This window comes from Lampetra planeri, chromosome 65, assembly GCF_965212315.1.
Source record: "Lampetra planeri chromosome 65, kcLamPlan1.2.h2, whole genome shotgun sequence".
NCBI classification, from domain to species: Eukaryota; Metazoa; Chordata; class Hyperoartia; order Petromyzontiformes; family Petromyzontidae; genus Lampetra; species Lampetra planeri.
In genome coordinates this window covers 108,894-130,031 of record NC_136171.1, presented here as the reverse complement: position 1 = coordinate 130,031, position 21,138 = coordinate 108,894, and the positions used below count along the sequence as shown (strand labels likewise).

Sequence of the window (21,138 nt, the reverse complement as noted above, 5' to 3'; positions counted from 1 at the left end):
CGTGGCCATTCCTTGGCAATCGATTCCCTGGCAAACGATTAATTGGCAAGAAACACTATAATCGAGTAGTCAGGCGACACCCCCCCCACCCCCTTTATTTGATTGGCTAATATCAGCAAACATCGGTGATTCCGTCGTAGTTCCGCTTTTATTGTTACCACAGCGCCCCACCGCTCCCCCCCACCACCGTGAGCGTCGGAGTCATCGTACCTCTTCTGCTGCACATCGTATAGAGTGACCGAGTCGGCGTCGCGCAGCAGCAGGTTCCCCGTGCCTGCGTAGAAGACGTCCTCACAGCTGGGTACCTGCACCTTCTTAGTGATCTCGTTCTTGAGGTTCTTAATGAGGATCTGCGACATGCGCGCAGGCAGACGGTGGGGGTAACAAAGAGGGTGGTTGGGTATAGGTAGGCTATTATTCGTGGCCAGGTTGCTTCTGAAAAAGTGCTATATAGCTCAGGGGGTCTTACCTGGTAAAATAAAAAATAGTTTAGTTTTTAGTCTAATACTGCAGGTATAATACCTCGGCTACGTGAGAAACTGGTTGTGTTACTGGTTGCAGAGATGTCCACGTGTAAAGAGATTCAGCTTGCGTGCAACTGAGGCGGCGCTGTTCTCTCACCGAGTGCATGCGGTCCAGCACCGCGAAGCGGTTGCGGGCGACCCACACGGCGGTGAGTCCCGACGACCGCTTCCCTTCCGGAGCTACGGCGACAGCAGCAGCAGTAGCATATACAACACAATCAGTTACACAGAGAGATACAAAGATCCCCCCATATAGCCTTAACAGACTGTTGGGGCAAGTGCTGTTAGCGAGTAGCACCTATGAAGACCGGAACAACACACTAGGGGATGGGGTGACCAGCACCACGCCCACTCGCATTTGTCTCCCCAGAGGTGATGTTTACACAACGCAACCAGGTATTCATTTGAGACCGAGTCAACCTAGGGGAGGCCCAGGATCGGTTCCAGATCATCACTGGTATTGGTCGTGAGCGGGAATCGAACTCGGGATCGTCGGGTTCGAAGCACCGTGCGCTAACTGTTGTGCCACCGCACCCCACACCCACCAATAAGAGTGCCACCACAAAGGCCCCCCAACTTGCCACCGACACCTCACCCACGCACCTACCAGAACCACACGCTCACGTAGCACAGCACAGCTGGTAAACGACTGTAGGCAGTGGGGCACACCCTGCCGCCACGGGCACATTCGATTGATCGGTCTCCACTCGTTACGCCAACATTTTCCTCGTTTTACAAACAGATTGGGCGAAATTTTATTGTTCCTCATAGCGAATCCGCGCAAAAAAGAACACTCGTTAAGCGAGACATGCCTGTACACAATTACAGGGATACACACATACAGATACAGTTACACAGAGATACACACACATATACAGAGATATACACGGTTACACAGATAGTCTTCCTCACAGACACAGATCGAGGTTTACCTCGAAGTACATTAATTCGATTCATGACGATTAATTATTACGTTCATTATTAATTATCACTTTTTTCGGTTTACGACTCGTTTGTGTCATTAAGGGTTCTTAAAATGCTAAATTATATATTTTTGGTTGAAAAAAATATATATGACAGTCTGTTTATATAACGGGGTAGTTACGTTTCCGAAGAACACCGCATTATGGAAAAATCGTGTTTTAATAAATAATATAGGGTAAAGCATAGTCTGCGATAACGTGCTTCCAGAGACACCGTCTTGTTCAGTTATATGTATATTTATTGTGAATAAAGTCCACCAAATCACTGATAACTTAACGAGTAACCGCGAGTGACTATATACACTTGGTAACTTATGTGACTCTACGCGACGCTCCCCATGTAGCTGGCTGGCTACACCGGAGTGGACGCGTAGTAGTCACGGGGGACAATATAACTCTAGTCTTCCAAGACTACAAGGTGCCCGATCCCTGATGATGAAGATGACCCGCTCCAAGATGACGACGGCGACGGCAGTTCCTTGGTTCCCTCACACCAGCAGCCCAGAGCCCTGTTCCACGCCGGCTTTTATCCCCCTCATGACCAGGCCACGCCCGAACACTCTCTCACCGCACCTGGCCCTGTCTGTCTCCTCCCAATTACTATTTACGATCCTTTTAGGCCGCGGTCAGTGCCCGTCGCATCAATCATTATTAACGACTACTTAGGTCCCATATCACCCTTACGTGACCCTGTCTGTTCCCGGCACGTTAATTAGTAACCACGGCCTCGTGCTGTCCTTACATCACCCCGTACTGTCCTTACACATGTAAGATGCGTACACAGACTGAACAAAGAGTGAGGTGCGTGGGTAGCATCTGTAAGCATCCAGCAGCATCCCGCCGTGTGCGATGCTATGCCGAGGCAGTCGTACAACAGCTTATTCCTACTCGCGTGACGTAGTTCCGTTCACTCGATCGTTTTAGATCCAACTAGCGGGAAGTACCCGGCATTGCCCGGGCGAAAAAGACAGACACACAACGACTTACACACATGATAATTGGTTTTTTACCCTTCTATCTGGCAACAAAACTGACACCTTTTTACAAGGAGTCATGTTTGCATAGACCGCAATACCTGCAGTCATATTACAAACAAAATAACATAACTCTGATAATGTGCACTGTCCTTGAAGTTGATTGGTCCACACCCGAGACAGCTTTCCTTAGAGCCTAGTCTCACATGGGTTGGACCAGATGACGCCAAAAGGCGCACAACTCAAAGACAATGCACCATCAGAGTATGAGAGCTCGGGGCAAGCATCTACACTATGGGAACCTGCAGGTATTGCCGTCTATGCAAACATGACTCCTTGTAAAAAGGTGTCAGTTTTGTTGCCAGATAGAAGGGTAAAAAACCAATTATCATATTTTTACTGGCAAATGAGGTTCCCATAGTGTAGATGCTTGCCCCGAGCTCTCATACTCTGATGGTGCATTGTCTTTGAGTTGTGCGCCTTTTGGCGTCATCTGGTCCAACCCATGTGAGACTAGGCTCTAAGGAAAGCTGTCTCGGGTGTGGACCAATCAACTTCAAGGACAGTGCACATTATCAGAGTTATGTTATTTTGTTTGTAATATGACTGCAGGTATTGCGGTCTATGCAAACATGACTCCTTGTAAAAAGGTGTCAGTTTTGTTGCCAGATAGAAGGGTAAAAAACCAATTATCATATTTTTACTGGCAAATGAGGTTCCCATAGTGACTTACACACACTTACAGACATTGACCCACACACTCAAACACATAGACATCGACTTTAGTTACACAGACATGGAGTTACACACACACACATCAACTCACACAACAACAACCGCCATTCGCCACTAAGTGGCGGTGACGTCACCACAACATTTGTGCCAGGCTATGTGCACCTTGAGGCCACGTGAAGTGTCGAACGCCCGCTGGCAGGAGGTCACGGGGCCCCCTACTGTGTCAACTCGCTGTGCTTTAGCCACCCGGCACTCTGCTCGTTGTTGTGAGCGTCGCTCCTCCGCCCTCCATTGTTGTTGAAGGACGACTGCCTCCAACTGCCCAGTAGCGTCCTTCACGAGCCTCCTCCACAGAGGTCGATCTTGACACCCCTAGTACCAGTCATTGGCAAGTCCACTCAGCTCCACATCCTCCAGTACCACATCACTCTATCTCTTCTCTAGCCCGTGCCGTGTCCGTTTAGCCCCCTCGATCTGGCCGAACACAAAGCTGTTTGGGCATACGGTGATTGGGCATGCGGGCTACATGGCCCAGCCAACGCAGCCTTGCCTGCCGGAGGAGCTCACCCATGGGACTTTGTCCAGATCTTTCGAGGATTTGTGAGCTCCTCACACAATCCAGCCTGGTTAAACCCAGGATTGATCGTAGGCAGGCCAGCCTAAATGTTTCTAACCGGCGGAGATGTTCCATTAGGGGAGTCCACGTTTCGCAAGCATAGAGAATGGAGGGAATGACTGTGGCCGAGAAGACCCGAAGCTTCGTGCGGAGCGACAGACCAGGTAGCTTCCACACAGCGTTACGCAACCGAAGAAAAGATAATGCCGCTCGACTGATTCGGAGTGAGACCTCTGCTGTTAAACCGGAGCCGGTCATGAGCACACTGCCCAGGTATGAAAAACTCTCCACTCTCTCCACAACTGCCCCATCACCGATTGGGAGTTGTGGGGGTGGAGTGTCCTATGGTACAAAATACCCAGGCAGGTGCTTAGTTTTGATGGGGCTGATGGTAAGGCCCCAACTCTTAGTGGCACGCTCCAGTTTCAGCAGCAGTGTCTCCAACTCCTCCTCTGAATGAGCAGCAATTGCCAAATCATCGGCATACATAACGTGGTTGACCAATAAGGAGCCATCCCTTGACCGCACCCGGGCATCGATCAGCCTCCCATTATATCTGTACCAAACGGAAATTCCCCCGGTACAGCTATTGAAGGCTTCACGAACTACGTGGTCAAAATAGATGTTAAATAATGTGGGAGCCAGAGGACATCCCTGTCGCACCCCAAGGTGTACAGGGAATGGCTCTGACTCCCGGCCATGTAGTTTTACCCGGACCCGCTCACCATCATGAAGGTCCTTAATGATCGTGAGCAGAGGGCAGGGACTCCAAAAGCACGAAGAACAATATTCTTAGGTTTTTTCGGTAAAGTCACGTAGGTAAAAAATTTAAATTAATAAAAGTTAAATAAAATAAAAATCACGACGTTTCGGAGGCAACACAAGTTTCCGTCTTCAGGTGGAACCGTCACAGCACGATTTCTGTATCAAGAGAAATTCCAAAAAAACCGTCCTTGTACATATACTGGTTGAGGGTGGGAGGAGCCAAGGCAGGCCCCTGGATATTATTATTATTGTGAAGTTGGTGCGGCTAAAGCCGCTGCTAGGAATGAGCCTTTGTTGTGTAGACTGGTTGAACTGGGAGGTTCCAAGAGTTGTTAAGGTGCGGCTGATGTAAAGGTGCGGCTGCTGTAAATGAGACTGAGCCTTTGTTATGTAGAGGTGGTGCAGCTGAAACCGCTGCTAGGAATGAGCCTTTGTTGTGTAGACTGGTTGAACTGGGAGGTTTCAAGAGTTGTTAAGGTGCGGCTGCTGTAAAGAACAGCACGAAGAACAACCCAGAGCCCAGGCCTACTGATGGTATCATAGGCCTTGACCAGGTCAATAAAGCAGAGATGTAGGTCTTGTTGGAATTCCCTACACCTCTGCTGTAGCAGACGGACAGAAAATATGTTATTCAAATGTGAATTTGAATAACAGTTATTTCGGTTTACAGGTTTCGTGGACCGAATTAACTTTAACCAAGGGACTACTGTACTGTAATATATTTTTGGTATCCTTTTGTTATTTCTTTGGTAGTTAATGTTTTATTTCTTTCTGCAAATCTTTACCCAAAAATTGCCCCCCTAGGAACGTATCCGAAATTTATATAGTTAATTCAATGGTAAAAAAAACTTTCGATTTACAGATCGCTAAACGTTGCCTTTTTCCAGGGACGCATTTGACCTTTAGGAGAAATGCTTCGCTAGATTATTTTTTACATTGTGTTCAGGTTTTCAAGAAAGCAACCTAAATGCATACTGAGGTATGCCGTACATGTGTGTGAGCCGTGTCTGCGTGTCTGTATGTGTCCACATGTGCATGCCATGTCTGTACATGTCTAAACGTGAGTAGTGTGCCGTATCAGGGTGTCTATACGTGTGTGTCACTTGCCGTGTCTGTGTGTCTATACGTGTATGTTGCGTGCTGTGTCGTGTGCTGTGTCTGCGTGTCTGTACGTGTCCACATGTGCTTGCCATGTCTGTATGTGTGTCCGAGCCATGCTCACCGTCGGGGTTCTGGGAGTCGCTGTCCTTAGGGATGCTGTATAGGTCGTACGTGCTGTTCTCCAGGTTAGACGCGCGCTGTTAAAAAAACAATGACAAAGATCCCCCGTTGCAGCCTTTAACATTGTTGCGGCAAGCGCTGTTAGCGAACAGCACCTATGAAGGCCGGCACAGCACACAAAGGGGTGGCATGGCCAGTACCATGGCCAGCCCCCTTTGTCTCCGCTGTGCTGATGTTTACACGCCACACCATGTCCACCGTGTAACAAGGGGTAAGTATTCTCATTATATTTCTGCTTGTTTTATCCAGGAAAGCCTCACTGATTCTCAAGACCTTTTCAGGAGAATCCTGCCTCCTTTTTGCAGGAGGGAGATGTTGTTGCCGTCTGTTATCTCAATTGAGTCATTCGCAGGTGAAGTTCTTTCAGCCTTTGAGATGTTTTGGCCAATACATTGTCAGTGTTTTTTTTCTTAACTATGGGAGGCAGCTAGAGAATCCAGAGGAAACCAAATGCAGAACAGGAAAACCTACAGACTCCATGCAGAAATAGACTCAATACAGAAACAGGAATCTTATCCAGGCCCCTTCTTGCTGCAAGACACGAGCGTTAGTACCACAGCGTTAGTATCACTGCAGCGCAAAACTTTGCCGCCCAAGTGGTAACGAGACTGGGACAGCGGTCATGGTAAGAATGCTGCGCCAACTGGTGCAACAATCGGGAAGTCCATTGACCCCAAAACGGAGGTGATGGTGGTGAGGCGGATGGCAAAAACGAAAGGGAACGGTAGTGTAGTAGGTTCAAGGAGGCTTGGACGACGTAGTCGGAGGCACACTTCTTTATTTAACTTCAGTTGTATATACAGGCCGAGATATATAACACTCGAAGGGGTATCGGCCCCTTCACCCGCCTAACAGGGAGATCCCACAATCTCTATCCCGGCTAGCCTACTCCCAGGTCCTCCACTACAGGGCTAGGGGAGGCTAGCTGACCCAGCTCTGGTCAAGCTGGGATTACGGCACCGAGTCCCCAGACCGGCTCTTATAAGAACATCGGCTCTGGGCTCTCGGGGCCACGCCACTGGCTTGCCCTGGTCGGTCCTGAGAAGGACGGCGATCCAGGGGAGTCCCAGGGCGTATCTAGCTGGCCTTCTTTCTTCGCTGGTTTAAGCTAAACACTGAACCCCGAGCCCACCGGCTCACCGCCTTATATAGCAACTCCCCCTCCGAGGGGTGGGGCCGTGGGGGATCCCAGCGCCGTTTTAGCCCCCCAGGCTAAACGGTGCGGACGTGGATGTAAGCATCCTTCCGCGTGCGTGCATAACCACCCCCGGTGTGTTTGTTCGCCCTCCCGTAACACCTCTACAGTAGTATAGCGGTCGTGTAGCAGTTAACGTGCTGCGCTACGAACCCGACGAGGCGAGTTCAATTCTCACTCACGGCCAACACCAGTGACGATTACCTGAACCGGTCCTTGGCCTCCAGGTCGACTCGGTCTCAAATGAGTACATGGTACGGTGTGTAATATCATCGCCACTGATTGAGGCAAAGGTGACTGAGCGTGGTGCTGGGAACCCACCCCCTTTTGAATGCTGTGCGGGCCTTCATAGGTGCTACTCGCTAATAGGCTATATGGGGGATCTCTTTCTTTAGGGGGCAGATGGCACTGCGAAAGCAGAGGAGTTTGGATGGCGGGATAACCCACTGTCAGATCCGGCAGAAAGAAAAAAGCGATGACGAGGTGGGGCATCCATTACCCATCCGCGGGATCGAGCTAATGGTGATGTGACCGTCACGTGTGGCTGCAAGGGGACTCACGGTGCACAGGAGCACGGCGTTCTCTGCTGGGTTGTACGACATGCTGAACACCGGGTTCTTGGAGCCACTGTGGGAATGGGAGAAGGGAGGAACACAGAACCACACCACGGCCGTCACTACAGCAGCTGTGCCATGTGGTTTAATGTCATGCAGTTCGCGTTGTCTGTTGTTCTTCTTGGTTCTTTCGGTAAAGTCATGTATAAGGGAAAAAATAAAATAATAAAAATAAAACATAATAAAATAATTCTCACGACGTTTCGGTCACAACGCAAGCAGCCGTCCTCAGGTGAAGAACAGGTCTGTCGGGAAGACAGCGTCTGAATGGGACGCTGTCTTCCCGACAGACCTGTTCTTATTTCCCTTATACGTGACTTTACTGAAAGAACCAAGAAGATGAATCCCTGCAGTCACGAAAGCTTTAAATAAAAAAAATTGTCTGTTGTTGTTTGTGCTGGATGTCTGCATTGTGTGGTTTGCGTCATTATGTATTGCAGTGTGTATTGTGTACATATTGTGCAGTTGCCGTGTCTACTGACGGCACAACCACGCAAGCTGTATAACGGCAACGTTCTGAGAGATGTATATACCGTGCAGTTCGAGTTGAATGCTTCGTGTTGTCTCTGTTGTGTGTATTATGTTGTCTGTATCGTGTTCTCATGTTATCTGTATCATGTTGTATCTATCGTGTGTAGCGTGTGGTTCACGCTGTGTCGTGTGCACCTTGCATACCCGCGCAGCTGCATGACAGCGACGTCCTTGGAGGAGCTGAAGTCAAGCTGGCGCAGGAAGCGCTCCTTGACATAGTAGAGCAGCCCCCCGTGCACCGCGTAAGCAGGCCGCTCGCGCTCCAACTTGAACACGATCATGCCGCTGTCGTGGCCTGCAACAAGCCAGACACGTAATTATACACACAACAACCGCCATTAACCACTAAGTGGAGGTGATATGACTACAGCGCTTGTGCCAGGCCAGATGCACTTTAAGGTCACGTGAAGTGTTTAACGCCTGCCGACAAGAGGTCAAGGTACAGACCCAGGTGCAATGGGTTGACTCACTGAAATGACTAGCAGACGCACGACTTCTGCCCCCTACTGTGCCAACTTACTGTATTTTAGCTACCCGGCGCTCCGCTCATTGTTGTGTCACTCCACTGTCCTCCGTTCATGTTGGAGGGTGACTGACTCTAAATGCCCAATGGCGTCCTTCATGAGCTTCGATAACAGAGGCCGATCTTGACACCGCTGGTACCAGTTATCAACAAATCCACTAAGCTAACCATTCTCCCTCTACCAGATCAGGCAACCTCTTCTCTATCCTGTGCCACCCACACACTCACCAAACTGCATCCACACTCTTATTTACAAGACAATAGATCCCCGCATATCCTTAAGATACTTTTGGGGTAAGTGCTGTTCACGAGCACCTATAAAGGCTGGCACGGCACACCAAGGCGTGGGTGGCGAGCACCATGCCCGACTGCCTTTGTTTCCCCAAAGGTGATGTTTACACACAGCACTAGGTACTCATTTGAGGCCGAGTCGACTTAGGGAAGGCCCAGGTCCGGTTCAGATAATTGTCACTGGTGTTAGCCTTGAGCGGGAATCGAACTCAGGTCACCAGATTTGTAGTCCAGTGCGCGAACTGCAACACTACCGCTCCCCACAAGACACACACCTGCAGCGAAGAGGTTGAGGGAGGGATGGGCAGCGAGGACCCAGAAGCGGTCGTGGTCTCTGCGGAACGTCTGCACTCCCGTGCTGCAAGGGGAATCAGAGCAGAGGGGATATGAACAGACAACCACAGCCAATAAAAAACACATAATTCCCTTGTTATTCATGAGGGATACGTTCCGGAGATGCTCGATGAGAGCAAATTTCGCGGAAAATGATATTGGCCTACGAAAACCCATCTTTTTAATGAATTACCTTAAAATAAATAGGTAAATAAGCTACTAAATATGTGAAAATTATCTCATCACTTTTTCGCATCACTTTCTCTCATTACATTCTCTTTCATCATTTACTCTCATTACATTCTCTCTCATCACTTTCTCTCATCACTTTCTATCTCTCTCTCTCTCGATGCAGTCATTTAGAGTTCCAGATGCAATTCGCAGATAGCCAAAGTCATAGATAGCAAGTTTGTGAATATAACAAGTAATACCGTAGAGACAAATTACACATGAATGCAAAATACCAATGCTACTAATATAATATATACCACAAACAAGAGGACATGAACATGACCCGTGCGTTGTTCATCTGTCCAGGTGGGGGTGTGTGTGAACCTGCACACCCACTCAGTAGTGGGTCAATGGCGGTGCAGTGGTTCGGACACTGCGCTACGAACCCGGCAACCAATTCAACTCCCACTCATGACCGATAACAATGGGAGCGTACTTAAATAAGTACCTTGAGAGGTGTATACAAGTGTAATGACAGGGTGACACCTGCCGGCCTGTAAGGGTCATTACGGTTATAGCTGCATTACATAAAGCATATCTGGGGTAAAGGTTAAGGGCGGTGTCAGTCGAGAAGCTCCGGGAACCATCCAGAAGGGTCTAGTAGGTTCTAGAAAGGGGGCGTGACCAGAGTAGGAGCTTGGCCACGCCAGGCGAATATAAGGAGCACCGAACCAGAGCTTTGGGGCTGTTAGCGTGGGGTCTGGGTCCTAGTTGCGTTGCTGATCGCCGTCATCTTCGTCTTAACCACGTGGCTGTTCTTCTGCAAGACCTGCTCCGTTTTCACCGCTACGCTCATCAACCAGCCAGCGTAGCGCAGGACGAAGAGGGGCTATGTGTTTAGAGCAGCCTGGGTGTAGCCGCGTTACCAAGTGTATCGGCCTATGTGCTCTTAATAAACAAGAAGCCTTCTACTAGACGTGTGTCGGGAGTAGTTCACGACACAAGCATTGGCACTGGGGAAACATAGGCGGCCGGGCATGGTGGTGGCCACCTACCCCCATGCTGGCCTTCATAAGTACTGTTCGCTTACAGCATTTACCCCAACAGACTGTTAAAGGCAAGATGGGGAAACTAAGTTTGAAGGTGTATATGTGTGCGCATCGGCCAGTTGATGTTTTGTTGTGATTGATTTTGAAGCAGATGTGAGTGTGCTGTGAGCTCTAGATGGGGCGAGTGGGGACACAGGGATTCTTATGTGTGGGGATTTAACAATGTTTTATATTTATTTATTTAGCCTGTAGAGCCACACTGAGTTGTCAGACTTTTTCAAGATGGTGCTGCATTGAGTTAATATTTCAAGATGTTTTCAGCCAACTGATGAGTGTTTATACATGTGTAGTGGTGATACGCGCTGGGTGTGTACGTCATGTGCCAGCGCGTATGTACGTGTGTGTGTGGTGACGCGCGCTGACGGGGAGGAGCAGGCGTCAGTGCGCGGGTGGGGGTAGTGCTGCTGATTGGCTGTGTGCCGGTGACGCGCTGAGAGGGAGTGATCGGGTGGCAGCGCGGTGTGATTGGTCGAGGAGTGGAAACACGCGCTGGGCGGAAACGGATCGTAGAGATAGCGCGTGGTGATTGGATAACTGAGGAGCGGTGCCGACGTTGAGGTCCGCATCCGCTCCGTCTCCCGGGAGGAAGAGATATATAAGATGATGCACAGAGGAGTAGAGAGGAGAAGTGGAACCATCTAAGAATGAAGACGAAGGTGCAGAGATAGAGCCCGGAGAGGAGAGTAATGGAGAGTAATGGAGAGTAGAGGAGAGTAAGGTATAAGTGTGTAGCCAGAGAGAGAGAACGGTCTACACGAGCTGAGTAATGTATAGTGTGTAGCCAGAGAGAGAGAAAGGTCTACACGAGCTGAGCGATGTATAGTGTGTAGCCAGAGAGAGAAAGGTCTACACGAGCTGAGCGATGTATAGTGTGTAGCCAGAGAGAGAGAAAGGTCTACACGAGCCGAGTATGCATACGGTGTAGCCAGAGAGAGAGAAAGGTCTACACGAGCCGAGTATGCATACGGTGTAGCCAGAGAGAGATGTAAGGTCTACACGAGACGAGTAGAGAGTGTAGCCGAGGCGTAAGGTCTACACGCGACGAGTGAAGAGTGTAGCAGAGGCGCAGAGTCTACACGAGACGAGAGAAGAGTGTAGCCGAGGCGCGGAGTCTACACGAGGCACAGAGAGCCAGCAGCACAGAATCTACGAGAGTCAAGAGAAGCGTAGGGCGGAGAGGAGAGGTCACGAGTTGTACCGTTGTATGGTGACCGCATTGTGAAGAAGAGAGGCCACGCGTTGTATCGTTACAAGTCAAGATTTAATAAAAGAAGTGTGTTCCCGTCAAGGAGTTTCCTGCCGTCATTTTCCAATACTTCATCTGGCGTCAGAAGTGAAACGGGCTTCCAAGCATGGAGACAAGGAAGACCCGTAGGACCCAAGGGATTGACCGCGAGGAAAACCTGGACGACTCGGGGCCGCTGGTGGCGGGGGGCGAGGAGGAAGACTTGCCCACGCTACAGGATCCGTCGACGGCGCCGGCCGAGCGACCGGGGACCGAGGCCGTGCTTCGTGAGGCGCACTCCCGACTGGCGGAGCTGCTGCTCGCCGCCGCGTCCATCTTGGCGGAGATCAGCTCGTCGGGAGGAGCGGGGACGGTGGGGGACATTTTACAAGGTCGCCCCGCAGATTCCCGCCAAAACGAATGGGGGATTCCCGCCATTGCGCCTGGGCCTACTTTTGGCGGGAACAGCGAGCGCCACGTGGTGGTGGGTTCCCAAGCGCGCGCATCGACGTCATCAGCGCGCGAGGGGGTCCGCCATTTTACGTCTGCCGCTGGAGCCGCCATCTTACACACCGACGGAGAGGCGGAGAGGAACCACGAGGCGGATGACTTCATTTTTCAGCAGCGTCTGCCCACGTTGTCAGCCTTCAAGGCGGAAGGCGGAGACTGGGGCAAATTTCAGCGAAGGTTTTTGGCGCATCAAGAGATGTCAGCGTGGTCCGATGCTACGGCGCTGCGGGCGTTGCCTGCCCTGCTGGACGACGACGCGCTCGCGGCCTTCAGGTCTGCACGGAAGTCGGACCGCTCCACGCTGAAGGATGCGCTGGGTTTGTTGGCCAGGGTCTACGGACCTCCCTCGGCGTGCCGCCATCATTTCTACGCAAGACGGAAAGCGGCCACGGAGACCGCGCTGGCCTATCGCACGGCGTTGCTGGCTCTTGCTGATGCTGCGTTCCCTCGGATGGACGAGGAGGGCCAAGACGCGATGGTTTTGGAGCAGCTGCTTAAGTTGGCGCAGGACCTGGGGGTCCCTATCAACACAGCTGACGAGATTGATATTTCTTCTTTGAGAGTCGCCACGAGTATTCAAGCGCACGAGGCCCTACAACGGAAACAAGGAGTTGGTTGCAACGCTGCTGTCGTCGCAGCTCCGGGTTCGGTGGTCACCGAACCCCAAGTCGTCAGCCCACGAGAGGAGGCGTTCACCACGGGACGACCAGGGGACTGGAGGCCGGGGGCTCGGTCGCCTCTGCGATCGGGCCGAAAGTCGGAGCAACCAAGATCTACTCCGACCCTCGTCACGTGCTATAACTGCGGCCTCCGGGGCCACGTGGCGTCCGGGTGCCGCGCTCCGCGTCAGCGCGCCATGGGTGCTCGGCTGGACGACGACCGAGATCCCAAGTCATCTCTACAATCCCCGGCAAGTCGCGGCACCTCACACGCTCGGCCTGTTTATTCGGCACACATGGGACGCCGCGTTGCGGCGGAGGAGGGCCGGTTAAGGTTCGGGGATTCGGTTCGGCGAGGGGGGTTCGGCCGGGACCAGGGAGACATTGAATGGGCGGAATTGGGGCATAGAATTGTGGCTGCTTCGGCGGGTTCGTCCGTTGTTACGGGATCTATTGATGGGGTCGAGATTAGGGTGTTAGTGGACACGGGGGCATCGGCAACTATTATATCGGACCTCATTTATGATATTCTCCCAGTCCAATGTCGTCCACTGCTTCCAGTGGAGGTGCCATTTTACGCCGCTAATGGGGGATCGTTGGGCATTATCGGTCAGATTAGGGCGTCCATTTGCATTGGAAATATCAAATTGTCGGGACCCGTTTTCGTTTCGTCTTCTTTGGCGGTTCCGTGTCTTTTGGGCACTGATTTTTTGGCTAAAATGCCCATTAAAATTCTTATCGATCAACGATGCATTGAACTGCCATCGGGTCGCCGGATTGCATTTTTGACGAGCCCTACTGACATTCGGACGGCGTGCGCTACGATACAAGCGGTGGCGACACAGACCGTGCATGTGCCCCCGGGTTCACAGATGTTGATTCCCCTCCGGTTGCGGAAACCATGGGTGAGGGAGGCTTCGGAACAAAGTATGCTTTTGGGTCCTTCTAACAAGGCTGTCGGGGGTCTTGATTTATCGGTGGCTCACACTTTGGTGCGGGCTGACAGGGATCCGTTTGTGATGGTTTTGAACGCGGGGTCGCGGCCAGCTGTCATTCCACAGGGCACCGTGCTGGCTCACGCGGCGCGGGTCCCTGTGGATGATGGGTTGGTTGCGCAGGTGGGCTCGAGCCCCGCGCGGAACGTTGAGCCAAGGGAAGACCTTGAGTGGGTCCATTCGCTATGCGCCGCCTCGGACGATTTGTCGGCGGCGCAGTTGGGTGCGCTGCGCGAGTTGCTCATAGAATTCTCTGATGTGTTCAGTAAACATGAGTATGACATTGGGTGCACGGATTTGTTGCACCACCACATTGAAACGGGCGATGCGGCGCCGGTCAAGCTAAATCCCTTCCGACTGAGTCCCGTGGAGAAGGAACATGTTCAGTCGGCTGTTAACGAAATGCTAGAAGCCGATATTATTTCGCCCTCCTCTAGCCCGTGGGGAGCGCCTATTGTGCTGGTTAAGAAGCAGGACGGGTCCCTGCGATTCTGCGTTGATTTCCGTCGCCTGAATAAGATCTCTGTGGCTGACGCGTATCCGCTCCCCAGGATGGATGAGTCCCTCGATGCATTGTCTGGTGCGCGATATTTTTCGACTCTTGATTTGTTATCGGGGTTTTGGCAGTTGCCGCTCGACGAAGAGTCGAAACCTAAGACAGCATTTCGGACTCCAGGGGGGCTGTTCCAGTTTAACCGGTTACCCAGGGGACTTCACTCCTCTCCAGCGACGTTTCAGCGACTTATGGAGTTGGTTTTGTCGGGCTTGCAGTGGGATACATGCTTGATTTATATGGACGATGTCATTGTTTTCAGTAAAACGTTTGAAGAACACCTCCAGCGATTGAGAGGGGTGTTCTTGCGAATGCGATCGGCTAAGCTGAAATTTAAACCGGCCAAATGTCACCTCCTTCGGAAGTCGGTTAGATACTTGGGTCACATTGTCGATTCTTCGGGGATCTCCACCGATCCCGCGAAGACGGATTGTGTCGGTTCGTGGCCGACACCTACGTCCGTTTCCGACGTGCGTAGTTTCATCGGGTTTGCTTCTTATTATCGGCGGTTCGTTGAGCACTTCGCCACTATTGCAAAACCCTTGCACGCTCTAACGGCGAAGGGAGTGAAGTTCAAATGGGGACCGGAGGAGGAGGCCGCGTTTCGCTCCCTCCGGGACGCCTTGGTGGGTGCCCCACCCTTGTGTTATCCCGATTTTGCGAGTCCCTTTTTGCTGGACACGGATGCTAGCAACACGGGCATTGGGGGGGTGCTATCCCAAGTCGTTGGGGGTGTCGAAAGAGTTGTCGCCTACGGTAGTAGGGTGTTGTCTCCGGCGGAGCAGCGCTACTGCGTCACCCGTCGCGAGCTGCTTGCCATTGTCTTTTTTGTGCAGCAGTTTAGGCCATATCTCTATGGTCGTCACTTTACGGTCCGAACGGACCACGCGGCGCTACAGTATTCATTGAGGGTCGCCCAACCCTCGGGCCAGTTGTCGCGTTGGTTGGAAGTCCTCCAGGACTATCAGTTTACGACTACGTACCGTAAGGGGTTGCGACACACAAATGCCGATTGCTTGTCGCGGTTGTTGCCTTGTGATGAATGCGCGTGTTTGTCGGGATCGGCGCGCTGTAAACCGACGCTTGCGGGGGAGATGGGGGCACTGGCTGCGACAGCGGGCGCACCGATCGTGGATGATTCCACTGCCTCTCAGGGTCGGGACTCGCTGCTCTCGTTGTCGCTCAGCGAATGGGGCCGTCTCCAGATGGCGGACAGCTCGCTGCTAGCATTGCGCCGCAAGGTTGGGGGTCCCGAGGGGGACCAGGAGCGTACCGGCTCCTATGTACTTGAGCAGGGCATGTTATTGAGATGGGACAGTTTGTCCCGGCGGAACGCACTCGTGGTGCCTTCCGCTGTAAGGGGGAGGGTTGTCTTGGCGGCACACGAATGCCTCTTGCACTTGGGAGTTAACAAGACGCTTGCCCTGCTTCAGCGTGACTATTACTGGCCGGGAATGGGAAGTGATGTGGTAAATATTCTGAAGGGGTGCGTTGAGTGCGCCAGGCGTAAACCACCGCCCGTGGCAGCTAATCCACCGCTGCAATCTATTCAGGTCTCGCGTACTAACGAGCTCGTTGCACTCGATATTTTGGGGCCCTTCCCAGTCACGCCGAGAGGGAATAAATATTTGTTAGTGGGGGTCGAATACTTTACCCGATGGCCTATGGCGTGGCCTCTCGCTAACCAGTCGGCAGCGGCTGTGACGGACGCCTTCGTCCAGGGCTATGTCCTGGACAAGGGGGCTCCCGAACGCCTGCTGACCGACCAAGGTAAAAAAATTTCGAGTAAATTGTTGCAAGAGGTGTGCGATCTGTTGGGTACCAAGAAGGTGCGTACCTCCCCGTACCACCCGCAGACAGACGGGATGGTGGAGAAACTCCACAAAACTTTGACTTCCATGCTGTGCCAGCAGGTGTGCGAGGCACATGTAGATTGGGACCTGCAGGTCCCGGGAGTCCTTGCCGCGTATAGAATGGCCCCCCATGCAGCTACGGGGTTCCCCATTCTATTTGATGTACGGTCGGGAAGCTGACCCGCCAATGGAAACGCAACTTGGCCTGTCCGCTCCACGAACTAATTCTAAATTGGCAGAACATATTAAGTTTAATATTCACAAGCTGACAGAGGCGAGGGAGGCCGCACGGCTTAATTCGCGGGCTCGCCAAATTGCTAATGAACGGTTGCGGGCACGGAAGGTGTCCGGGCACGATTGGAAACCAGGTGACAGGGCCTGGCTGCATTGCCCTCAGGCACCCTTGGCTACGTCGCCTAAATTGTTGAGACCGTGGAGGGGACCCGTGGAGGTCGTGCGCGTTGCACGACCCCAGTGCGTTCAGATAAAGTGGGGAAAGCGCCGTTGGTACGTTCACCCCTCCCGACTGAAACCGTTCTCGCCTCCATATGGCCTCCCCTTGTGTCGTCATGGCCGAGCGTGTGACGTGACCGGCGACCCACAGGGGGAAATGTCTCTGCCTGATCCACGCGTATTTTCGCCTGATCTGCTCCCAGGTGTCTCGGATCTGACAGCTGCCGACCACCGGCGGCCGGATCTCCGCGGCGGGGCCGGCCCTTTCAGGCCCGTTCCGCGCCGTCTGGAGCAGCCGGAACCGTCGGACGGTCGTCAGTGTCCCGCCCCATACGACGGACCAGCCAGACGGACTCGCGCCAAGTCGTGCTACTTTGCGCGACCCGCCTCGTGAGGAGTCGGGGCTGTTGGTGCGCCTCGTCACTGCGTGTAGTCGCAGGGGCGCGGGGCGCGTTCGTTTTCTGGAATTTGCTTGTATTGTGTTGTTGTTGACTTTTCGTGTTCATTGTCAATTTGTACATAGTTGTTCTTGTTGTTGTTGTTCTTGTTGTTATGTTACGGGGCACACTGGGGGGTTACGGGGTTTTTTTTGGTTGGTTGTCATCTTATCGTAGCGGTTGGTTGTTGTTAGCAGCCGGGCCGGCTGCGAGCTATGTGGGAGGGGGTGATGTAGTGGTGATACGCGCTGGGTGTGTACGTCATGTGCCAGCGCGTATGTACGTGTGTGTGTGGTGACGCGCGCTGACGGGGAGGAGCAGGCGTCAGTGCGCGGGTGGGGGTAGTGCTGCTGATTGGCTGTGTGCCGGTGACGCGCTGAGAGGGAGTGATCGGGTGGCAGCGCGGTGTGATTGGTCGAGGAGTGGAAACACGCGCTGGGCGGAAACGGATCGTAGAGATAGCGCGTGGTGATTGGGTAACTGAGGAGCGGTGCCGACGTTGAGGTCCGCATCCGCTCCGTCTCCCGGGAGGAAGAGATATATAAGATGATGCACAGAGGAGTAGAGAGGAGAAGTGGAACCATCTAAGAATGAAGACGAAGGTGCAGAGATAGAGCCCGGAGAGGAGAGTAATGGAGAGTAATGGAGAGTAGAGGAGAGTAAGGTATAAGTGTGTAGCCAGAGAGAGAGAACGGTCTACACGAGCTGAGTAATGTATAGTGTGTAGCCAGAGAGAGAAAAAGGTCTACACGAGCTGAGCGATGTATAGTGTGTAGCCAGAGAGAGAGAAAGGTCTACACGAGCTGAGCGATGTATAGTGTGTAGCCAGAGAGAGAGAAAGGTCTACACGAGCCGAGTATGCATACGGTGTAGCCAGAGAGAGAGAAAGGTCTACACGAGCCGAGTATGCATACGGTGTAGCCAGAGAGAGATGTAAGGTCTACACGAGACGAGTAGAGAGTGTAGCCGAGGCGTAAGGTCTACACGCGACGAGTGAAGAGTGTAGCAGAGGCGCAGAGTCTACACGAGACGAGAGAAGAGTGTAGCCGAGGCGCGGAGTCTACACGTGGCACAGAGAGCCAGCAGCACAGAATCTACGAGAGTCAAGAGAAGCGTAGGGCGGAGAGGAGAGGTCACGAGTTGTACCGTTGTATGGTGACCGCATTGTGAAGAAGAGAGGCCACGCGTTGTATCGTTACAAGTCAAGATTTAATAAAAGAAGTGTGTTCCCGTCAAGGAGTTTCCTGCCGTCATTTTCCAATACTTCACATGTGGGTGGAAACCAGGAGCACCTGGAGAGAACCCATGCATGCGAGGAAGCAACACTCTTACCGTACCGATGGAAACGAGATAGCAATTAGTCCACTTGGTGTACCACCCTTCACCCTTCTCCTGGCGAGCCAGAACATGGCACCTCCATGCCCATGGGGAATCTCACTACTTTTGTGCATGATCCGCCAATCCTCGCTGCTTCCAGAGCACTGTTGGATTACAGGCCACGCGCATAGCCACCACTGCCTTGGAACATCGATGACGATGGTCACGATGGTGATAATGGTGATGATGCTTATTGACTAAGTGCACTGTGTTTGAGAAACATCACAGCTTTGTCAAGGCCACTCACTTGCTCTGACCGTCACACCACCAGCGGTTAGCGCTGCATTGTGCTACCAAATCGGCAACCCGAGTTCGATTCCTGCTCACGGCCAACATCCGTGGCAGCGAATATCAGAATCTGAGCTAGGGCTCCCCTAGTTAGACTAAGCCTTAAATGAGTCCCTGGTGCGGTGTGTGTAAAACATCAGCAGCAATGGGGAGACAAAGGATTGCTGGGTAGGTTTGGCAATGCTGGCCACACCACACCCCTCATAGGTGTGAGCTGAATTTCGATTTAAAGCTTTCGTGACTGCAGGGATTCATATTCTTGGTTCTTTCAGTAAAGTCACGTAGAAGGGAGATAATAAAATAATAAAAAATAAAACATAATAAAATAATACAATTATCACGACGTTTCGGCCACAACGCAAGCATATCTGCATTTTCCATAAATATGCTAAATTCCTCTGTTGATATGCAAATTCCTTGGTCAAGGCGCTCTTCCTCCCCTAACCCAGCTTAAATATACGCTGCCAAGTTTGGTGGTGTTCATTCAGACGCTGTCTTTCCGACAGACCTGTTCTTCACCTGAGGACGGCTGCTTGCGTTGTGGCCGAAACGTCGTGAGAATTGTATTATTTTATTATGTATTATTTTTATTATTTTATTATCTCCCTTCTACGTGACTTTACCGAAAGAACCGAGAAGAGGTGTGAGCTGTGTCAGCCTTCTTGGGTTTTGCTCGCTAAAAGCACTTGGCCCAAACGCCCTGTTGAGAGGCTTCCACAGGGTGATATTTGTCTGTGTGTGTGTGCATGTCCTCACCGCTTGGACATGTCCCACACGCGGATACTCTTGTCCTCGGAGTTGCTGAGGATGAGTTCGTGACGCGGGTGGAAGAGGCAGCAGGAAACATTATTGTAGTGTCCACGGCAAGTGTCTACTTCCCATGCCTTTGAGTCTGTACACGCGCAAGAATACGTGCCGCCCAAGCACATACAGACAAATACATAAATACGCATACACACACACGTCCAATACACACAACGGCATATACACGCACATGCACACACACGTACAATACACACCAAGACATATTTATGCACACACACACTAAGTGGCGGTGATGTAATCACGGTGCTCGTGCCGGGCTAAGTGCACCTTTTGGCTGTCATGTGAAGTGTTGAAGGCAAACTTCCGGCAGGTCATGGAACAGATCCAGGTGCAATGGGTTTATTGACTGAAGTGACTAACAGATTCACCACTTGTGCTCCCCACTATGCCAACTCGCTGCCTTTAAGCTGCCCGGAACTCCGTCTTTGTTGTGAGCATCGTTCCTCTGCCCCTACGCTATTGCTGGAGGACGACTGCCTTCAACTGCCCAGTAGCGTCCTTCACGAGCCTAATCCACATAGGCCGATCTTGATACCGCTGGTACTGGCCATTGGCAGGTCCATTCAACCCCAAATCCCCCCGTAACGGCATCAGCCCATCTCTTCTCCAGCCCCAAATAATGAATGACCAACGAATTAACTAATTAATGAATGAGAGAATGAATGAGCAAATTGATGAATGAATTAGCAAATGAGCGAGCGAATTAATTAACTGAATGACCAAATAATTGAATGACTAAATTAATAAACAAGAGCAAATTAACGAGTGAATGAATGACGTGTGAATGAATGAGTGAACCGCCGAGCTCTCCACACACCGTTCATCCTCCACAGCTTGACTTGGCGATCGTCAGCCCCGGACACGATGAGGGGCATAGTGGGGTGGAACGCCGCCCAGTTCACTCCGCGGTCGTGGCCCTGCCGACGAACACGCAAATTACACGCGACGAGCGCACCAAAAACTTAACATCCAACAACACACACAACATGCACATTAGGGTGGCCAATGCCACTCCACACGTGCCCCTCGTCTAAGACCCCCACGCAAAAGATCCCCTGGGCTTCAACCGTCCCCCCCCGAAGCTCACGGGATCCTGACCCATGAACCGCATTGGCATAAAGCGTGGCTTGCGGCAGTGGCAGCAGACACTCGACGACGAAGCAGAAATGGGAGCTTAAAAAACTCGGTGGGGCAGTGTGCGGAGGACTGTGGTCACCAAAGGAGAAAATAATGAGAAGAAAACTTAAGACTCAATTTACCCGATTCAAAAATATGAAGGAGGCGTCAACACAACGGTGATCACCAACTCCGCTACTCC

At 51.9% G+C, this 21,138-nt stretch overlaps 1 protein-coding gene across 1 annotated transcript in view; it reads right to left on the bottom strand.

The window, feature by feature from the left end:
• Positions 1–21,138, bottom strand: part of COPA (coat protein complex I subunit alpha) — a 79,763-nt gene that overhangs the window by 44,435 nt on the left and 14,190 nt on the right. Inside the window, exons 8-15 of the mRNA XM_078619887.1 lie at positions 20,638–20,737; positions 19,752–19,887; positions 9,308–9,390; positions 8,363–8,513; positions 7,634–7,700; positions 5,820–5,895; positions 622–704; positions 211–350 (exon numbers count right to left, since the gene is read on the bottom strand). Of these exons, the coding sequence (XP_078476013.1) occupies positions 211–350; positions 622–704; positions 5,820–5,895; positions 7,634–7,700; positions 8,363–8,513; positions 9,308–9,390; positions 19,752–19,887; positions 20,638–20,737 (836 nt within the window). The remainder of the gene's footprint in view (positions 1–210; positions 351–621; positions 705–5,819; positions 5,896–7,633; positions 7,701–8,362; positions 8,514–9,307; positions 9,391–19,751; positions 19,888–20,637; positions 20,738–21,138) is intronic.